General features: G+C 30.9%; 1 protein-coding gene across 1 annotated transcript; it reads right to left on the bottom strand.

The window, feature by feature from the left end:
* Positions 1-4,407: 4,407 nt before the first annotated feature.
* Positions 4,408-5,446, bottom strand: LOC112013917 (abscisic stress-ripening protein 3). Its single transcript, XM_024046295.2, has 2 exons — positions 5,008-5,446; positions 4,408-4,864 (listed from the first exon to the last, which is right to left on the bottom strand). Exons 1-2 carry the CDS (start codon positions 5,284-5,286, stop codon positions 4,679-4,681), a joined length of 465 nt encoding a protein of 154 aa, XP_023902063.1. The 5' UTR covers positions 5,287-5,446; the 3' UTR covers positions 4,408-4,678.
* Positions 5,447-8,768: the final 3,322 nt, after the last annotated feature.

The following is an 8,768-nucleotide window of genomic DNA, read 5'->3' as shown; positions in this document are numbered from 1 at the left end:
TTTTTTTTTTTTTTTTTTTATCTTTTTTTTTTTGGGTTATTGATAAATTGCTTCAGTGGACAAAAATGTGAAGTTTTTCAAACTAAAGATTATATGTAGTTTCCACTCCTTTCTTTCCCATTCTCTACGTCTTCTATCAATATTATCTCAAAAAAAAAAAAAAAAATTATATGTGGTCTGCACTGTACCCAACATAATACAATATAATTCTATATCTTTATTCAATCAATTATATATAGTCCTTTTATTCTTAAAACATATGCTAGACAACCAATATCTAATACGATATTCTATATATAAAAATAAATAAAATAAAAAACAAGCTAAGGATATTATGCCATGTAGGATTAAAACCCATTTAAAAATCCGTCATGTTAACAGTAAAAACTCAAATTAAAAACACAAAAGTTGTACCTTTTTGCATCTTCAAACTAAACTTTAAAAAAATCACACGTTGCGCTCCTTGAGATGGGATCGGAAAAAGTTGAGAGAGAGAGAGAGATACCAGTGTAATACCAAGAAGTGCACATCTTAAGAACAATTGCTCCTCAACCAGTCCAATGAAGGACTTAAATAAGAATCTCTCTTTTCCTACTATAATTTTGTACATGTATTGTTATTCTTGCTAACTCCTTTTTTTAACTATCGAACTGTAACCCTTAGGAATCAAGTGTTGGCCTTAGCTACCCATATTTACAAATTAATTGTATTGAACCTCCATTCTAGCCCAATCTTAGTGGAATGGGCCTGGTTCCTAGGATCCACCCCCTACACACATATATTTTAACTCACTTAAAGTTAAATAGGAGAAACACTTATTGGCACTGAACCAAAAAAAAAAAAAATAAAGCAATTACATGCTGCCTCAATATATATATATATATATTTTCCCATTAACAAACCCTTTATCCTCCGCTCCACAAATTGCAGAAAAATTATATTAAACTAAAAGAAGTCACCAATTCACCCGAAGTTAAATAGTGGCAGCACTAATTGTTACTGAGCAAAACAAAAGACAAGAAAGTGTTGGACTTAGGAAGCAGTTACTTCATATAAGGTGCTTGCGATTCTCTTTCATTGTTTTAGAGCTTTAAAAGCTCCACATTAGGAGATTTATCATTTTATCTGCATAGGAACGAAAGAAGACAAATCAAAAGAGAATTCAAAAAAAAAAAAAAAAAAAACAATTGGAGGCCTTTTGTAGAACACCTTGCAGAAATAGTCATTTGTTTTTACTTACAAAATCCTTAGGAAAAAACAATGAACAAGAGATATGGTTTTATAGAGCTTAAGTATTAACAACCAAGACATACCCTCTATTTTAGGCCAGATTAGTTAATTAATTGCAAATGATCACATATATAAAGTAAAGACCCCAATGGGAGTGCATGTAGCCTTGTCATGTGGCACTTTAATTTTACATTTAATCATTTTTTACCTCTTTTCATTAAGTTTTTTTTTTTTTTTTTACTGTTACTCAAAAGATAACATTAAATTAATTTTATTGTTATCTTATTAATTGCTCGAGTTTACATCATACATTTCTCTCTACTTCATGTCTTTTAGAATACCCACCGTTTTAGTATTAAAAAAAAAAAAAGCAAAAATAATGATAATAATAGGATTAATAGTAATAACTAACAAGATAAGGCCATGGGGAGAGATAGAGAGACACGAAAATGTTGTAGATTATTAAAAGAAAAGTATTGTTTCACTATTATCAAAATTAAGTATTTGAAATTGACAAAGTATTTGTAAGAGAGCAAAAGATGAATCTGAGGGGCTACAACATCCATCATACTAGTCCCCCACCACCATCAAACTGCCAAAACCCCTACTGGTAATTTTTTTTTCTTTATAAATTAGGGGCTTAAATATGATTTAGGTTTGAGTATAATTTGGTTAGATATTTTTTGTTTGGATATATAAGTAGAGAGAATATTTGGTATGCAATGTAAAACCATATTTTACCATGGTTTTAAATCATCTATAAGACCATGTTTTAATGTTGTACTATTAATGAGTGGAAGACGATGAGAGAGTTTGACATATTTTTTTGGCAAAAATGCAAAACTGACCCTCTAACTTTTAGTTTTGTCATTTCAGTCCTCTAAGTTTCAATTTTTGTCAATGTAGTCTTCCGTTAGAAGTCGGTTATCTTTTTCCGTTAAATGACCCTTTAATTTTTAGCTTCTTTATTATAATAATTTTTATAATTAAAAGAAAATTATAAAAAAAAAAAAAAAAACAAGTAACCTAAGAAATCAAAACCTTTAACATGTCGGAGAAGTCCAATCCACAAACCTGAATCTGAGTCCCAAATGAAACGAAGCCGCGTTCTCGGGCAACAAGCCAATGGCATGCCGCACGCCGCACGCCTCATGCCTCAAAGCCAATTTGACATAGCTCATCTCCTCTTTTTTGTTTTCGAACAAGATGAACAATAACAAAGAAATCAAAGCTCCTCTCAGTAAAATTTTCATAATCTCTTTCCTCCTTTCAATTCTTTTTTTTTCTCTTCATATTTCCACCTCTCTAAACACTAAGCTAAGCTTCAAAATCTTCTCATTCATACACAGTCCAGAACTCTCGAATATCAAATTCGGAAAATTCCACCAACTCCGAGAAATATCCGATTGAGCAAGTAGCTCTAACGGTTTTGACCACCAACGACCCTTCTCTCTTGTGCTTCACATTCCGAACATGGATTCTAGGGAGAGTAGCGTGTGTGGTCCTCTCATTTCTCAACCAATTCTTCTGGTACCGCAAAGAGCCTCTCTCGCTAACATCAATCTCAGCTCAGATCGTAGTGGTCCCGCTCAGACACCTCATGGCGTCAACGATAATGGAGCAAGTGTTCTTCAAGGGGACTCGGGGAGTGTATTGATCGGTGGTGTGTTGAGCGTAGACTTCGCCAGGGACTCAGGGAGATTGGTATCGGAGATCACGGAATAGTAAGGAGGGGAATGGTTGCGCTGGTAACAGAAGGGGCATATCCAGATCTTGGCGGCGAAGACGACGCAAGAACAGAGGCACAGGTTTTGCACAGATCTTGCGTTCGCCATTTCCGAATGTTTTTTTTTTTCTTTCTTTTTTTACAGCTTTTTTTTTCTTTTAACTATGAAAATTGTTATTAAAAAAAAAAAAAAAGTCAAAACGGTGTTGTTTTGATCACTTAACGGAAAAAGATAACTGAGTTCTAAAGGAAAACCACATTAACAAAAATTGAAACTTAGAGGACTGAAATGACAAAACTGAAAATTAGAAGACTGAAATAACAAAAGCTGAAAGTTAAAGGATCAGTTTTGCATTTTTGCCTATTTTTTTCATGGTATGCAATATGTGAACACAATACAAATTAGTTAATTTTCATGATCTTATTACTCTTTTGTATTTATTTTATTTTAATATATCAAAATATATTTTATTTTACTTTTTCTTTATAATATATGTACAACATTCTCCAAAACCGTCTTATATAAAATATCACAAAATTATCCTAGCATCATATGAGTAACTTACTAGTTATACAAAATAATCAAATAAGTACCATGAAATTTTAACATTATTTACTGTTATGTTACAGTTACGGCAGATCAAGGATATCTTGTAAGAAAGTTAGCATATTACAATTTGTTAGTTGTGACTGTTGATGACATTACTTTCATTAAATATTTAATTATATAAATAAATAAATAATCATTTACACTGCACAAGCCCACCATGAACATAATCTCATTTGCTGTCATGCAATAACCATGATATATGTATCTTAATCCTAACATCAAAAATATCGCACAAATGATCTTGTGATTGACTGATCAAAGCAATGAAAAATGTCCATGTTCTTGTTTATTAGTTTTATATTATATTTTGATAATATAAAGGGAGAAAGAAATGGAAGGAAAACACACTGACCAGCTGATAATGATAAACAATTAATTAGTTAATCAATTTTTTTTAATGGATGATTTTTAAAATAAAAAAAATATTGTTAAAAGATATTATAAATTTTATGCATAATTATTAGATCTACTCTCTTACATTTATGGTAGATTCCACTAATTAAATTTATGATATGGTCTATTATAAATATGAAAGTAGTAACTAACATGGTATTTACCCTAAATAACTATTAATTTTTCAAATATTACAATATGACATTTATAAATTGATATGACAATAAAGGTAATCAATGAATTTAACAATATGATAAAGAAAGTCAAAAAAATTATAATAAATGAAAGTCAAAATTACTTTTTGTAATAAGTGATACATCTTATGTGATGAAATTTGTATTAATTATTTTTTGTATTACTCTTCTTTTTTCTAGAAGTTCACTTGGGTTAAAAAATTAATAAAATTAAATTAAATAAGAAATTGCTTAGATAACATCAAGAAGATTAATTGATATGATAGGAAAATATTATTATCAACATTGCACACAAAGAAACGGGATGACACACAATGAACAGGGACATGTACCAACCAAGTAAGCATTTACAAACTCACTCTCGCTCGCCCACAAAGTATTATTTAGGGTAGTTGCTTACTGGCATAAACACAACACAACTCAAAGAAGAAGAAAAAAGACGCAGTTAATAAATAAAAAAGACACATTGAAAGAGAGATCTAGATGGTATGTCTTGGATGGATGGATGGATGGATGGTGTTGTTTTCAACCAAAGAGGTGGTGGTGCTTCTTTCCTTGGGCCTCTTCCTCTTCTTCCTTTGTCTCTTTCTTCTCATGATGCTCATGGAAGGCAAATCCACCAGCTCCAACTGCAGCTGCTGCTGCAATCTCCTCTTCTATCTTGTGCTTGTGGGCATGCTCTGGATCTTTCTTTTCCTTATGCTTCTCGTGCTGAAATATATCATTATCCGGAAAAAACAAGAAAAACTTTAGCCTTATTATTATTAAAGATGTTAATAAACTTAAAACAAAATCTGTGCCATACAGCAGATTAAGAAGGTTATATATATATATATATATATATATATTATTACCAAGGCATAAGCACCAGCTGCGACAGCACCCATCTCGCCAAGCTGCTCGAGATGCTTGTGGTGCTTCTCTTCCTTCCTGTAGTCAACCTCAGACTCGGTGGAGATGGTGGTGGCACCATATCCTTCTACGGTCGACTCACCGTACCCGCCGGGGCCACCACTGGAATAACCAGTCTCAGCATAACCAGTAGTAGTCTCACTGTAGACAGATTCAACAGGCTTATCTTCTTCGTCCTTCTTGTGATGGAAAAGGTGGTGGTGGTGCTTCTCTTCAGCCATGGAATTGGAGGTTGAGGTTGAGTTAACAAAACTAGAGTTAAAATTAAGGAGAGAAAGAAAAGAGAGATAGTTGATGATGAAGTTTTGGGGTAGAGAGGTTGGTATTTATAACAGGGGAATAGAGATAGTGGCCACTGCCAAGTGCCACATGCTCATTTGCTCTCCCGCCATTGTGGGTGGCCGTTAATGTTGTGATGGTCGGTCACGATTTGTTTGCCTTCACGGATCTGCCTTTTTATATATAATTATATATATTGTTTGGATAATCTTTCGTTTTTTTTTTCTTTTTCTTTTTTTCACAACTAAACTAAAAAAGGGTAACCTCAGTCGGGTCCCCTTTGCTTTTTGCTGGACATAAAATTGATTCTTCACCTAATTTTTCCCCTTTGGTGTATACTATATAATATATATATTATTAATGATTACGTGGTTGATTCGTTTACCAACAAAAATCATATATTTCATCAAAAATAAAAATAAAATCATATTATATATATAATAAATAATAAAGTAAAAGGTTGGACCAGAAGTAATTAACTTTTAAGATAAATACAACAACTAACTTGTTCATATCAACCTTCAAAAAAAAAAAAAAAAACTTGTTCATATATATCAGCTTTTTTTTCTTTTTTATTTTACTGCCTTATATTTATTTTTTAGATAAATACAAAAATCATTTTTTTATATCAATTATTTCCCTGCTTTATCACTTCTTTGAATTAATTTTTAGATAGAAACAACAACATAATTGTTGTTATGGAATAGGACTATTTTTATTTAAATAGGAACAATAACTAATTGTTGTTATCTACTACTTTTATCTCTAATATATTTTCAATTCTTTAGATAAACACAAAAACTTAATAATTCATATAAACTCTTTTTTTTTTTTCTCACTTTTTTATTCTCTAACTTATTTGAATTTTAAAATACCGCAATTTTTATTTTACTTTTTCTAATTCACGGTATCTTCTTCCAAATTAAATTTTTTATTTAAAAAAAAAAACGTTTTAATGATATCAATGCCTCTCTTTTTTTGCCTTCACTTTGCCACATGTACTGCCTTAAAATACACCATTAAAAAAAACAACTATTTATTGTAATCAATTAACTTAATTACTGCACAAAAGAACTCCAGATGATATATATATATATATTACCTGATTATCTTAATCTGCGAAGGAAATAGATGGGATAAATGAGGACACTCCTCACCGATAGCTCTATTCTGAATGACATAGTCCAATAATAATAATAGCCCAACCAAATACAAATTAACACATTTAATTCCTAGTGGCTAGTGGATTCTAGTTAGGTTAATTAGTAAAGTTTTTGATAGTTATATAAGGGATCTGTGGTTCAATCTCTGCCTACACCAAAAATTGATTGGTGTCTTGGCAACTTACACAAAAAATTGATTAGTTTTTTAGCAATGGCGGTTCCAAGAAGGTTTTTGAGGGTGGTTATTAAGAAATTTTAAAGTGCTGACGTGGCTTGACAGAGTACTGACGTGGGAGGGACGAAAATCAATACGTTTGGAAAAGTTTAAGGACGAAAATAGAACTTTTAAAAGTTTAGGGACGAAAAACGAACTTTTGTGATAGTTTAGGGACGAAAATGATATTTTACCCATATTTTAATGCACTTATCAAGACACAATGTGGACAGGTAACCATTAAACACATTCATGTAGTATCGGATTCAGTGCACTTATCAAGACACAATGCGGACAAGTAACCATTAAACACGTTCATGTAGTATCGAATCCAGTATACGAAACCTAATTTCCTAGATCATGTGGCAAAATTTTAGGAATAGTGGCTAATGTCTTTTTTACCCATTCTATGTTTATAATAGTAAAAAATGATTTAAGACAAATTTTAAGTTTTAAAAAAGTTTTTTTTTTTTTTTTTGCTTAAATAAGTTTTAATAGAGTTAGTTAACAATATTTTCTAAACAACAATGAATAGAAAGACTAAAATAACAACATGATGAAAATTGCTGGACTATAAATAAGATGACAAGTTTTAAACTTAGTAAACTAAGAGTGTTCATATTTGTTCGTGTATAATATAAAAAGAAGTAGAATTTACACATTTTTTTTCTAAAAATAACCTATATCAGCTTATAATTGTGTAAATTTACAAGTTTACTACAATAATTGTGTAAATTTTATACTAACACTATTCATTTTGCATTTAGTTGTTTATTTTTTATTTACGTATCTTGAAGATGAATGAATAAAGTGAATGATAATTGTTATACGTGAAAAGAGATAAACAATTAAAAAAATTAAGAAGATTTTATATTTTAATGAAATATTGTGTAAAATAGATAATCTGATGCGGGTATTATAAAGAGTAAGTATATAAAATAAAAAAAGTAAGTTCTTATACTAAAATAAACAGAAATTCTTACACAATGTGAATGCTCTTAGTTAACAATATTTTCAAACAACAATGAATAGAAAGACTATAATAACAACTTGATGAAAATGATTAGACTATAAATAAAGTGACAAGTTTTAAACTTAGTAAACTAAAATAGCAATTCATCAAATTTCTAGAATATGTAAATAACTTTTAGAAATTGGTAACATTTGTTTTGTAAAATTTATTTTTAGCAGAATTTATAATATTTACAACATTAAGATATTGTGTCCTAAAATTTTATTGGGCAAGACTCCATGAAAAGATGGGAGTGTTAGCAGAAGATCAAAATCTTGTTTTACATTGTCACCGGCACCGGGAATTTTTTTTTTGGAGAAAATAGTTTTATAATTGGCCAAAGAAATTAAAACTTAAAAAAAAAATTAGAAAAAAAAAAAGAAAGAAAGAAAAAATGAAAAAGAGAAACGCTTAGAAGTATCTCTCTCTGTCTCTCTCTCTCTCCTGAGCTTTCTTTCTCTCTCCACCTTCTTTGCTTCACCTTAGCACAGAAGAGAGAGAGAGAGAGAGAGAGAAACAAGTCCAGTCCGTCTCTCCGAGCACCATTTATGTGTGTAAGGAATTTGGAAAAGCTTTCTTTTGCTTTTTATCTTTGCTGGGACGGGTTTGAGTTTGTTGCCATAGCTTTGTGTTCTTTGTTTTTGGGTTATTACTGTTGTTGCTGTTGTTGAAGATGTTGGTGGCAAATAGCTTTGATCTATGGCAGAAGGACTCATTTTTTTGTGCTGCCGAGGAGGTTCAAGAATCTACAGATATGTATGTTTTTTCTCCATATTTCTCGGTTTCTTTATGGGATTTTGTGATTTGGGTATGCAAGAGTTTTGAGGATTTTAGTGCCAAATTCTTCATTTTTATTGGTTTGGTGAACTGGGTATGCGGCTTTGCAATGAAAGTTTCAGGATTTATGTGTTAAAGTTTTCACTTTACAGGGTTTGGTGATATGGGTATGGAACTTTGCAATAAGAGTTCATGATTTGTGTACTAATTTGATAAATTACCGCCTGTACTAAAAAGCTTAAGCTGATGAGAAATTAT

Source organism: Quercus suber, unplaced genomic scaffold (genome assembly GCF_002906115.3).
Source record: "Quercus suber isolate HL8 unplaced genomic scaffold, Cork oak 2.0 scaffold_1280, whole genome shotgun sequence".
Lineage (NCBI taxonomy): Eukaryota > Viridiplantae > Streptophyta > Magnoliopsida > Fagales > Fagaceae > Quercus > Quercus suber.
This window is presented reverse-complemented; position numbering and strand designations above follow the sequence as displayed.

Bases quoted from the DNA above. Each gene is read 5' to 3' on its own strand.
- LOC112013917 (XM_024046295.2), bottom strand. From the start codon at position 5,286: ATGGCTGAAGAGAAGCACCACCACCACCTTTTCCATCACAAGAAGGAC. The intron at 4,865-5,007 runs GTAATAATATAT...GATATATTTCAG, and splicing joins CAGCTGGTGCTTATGCCTTG to CACGAGAAGCATAAGGAAAA.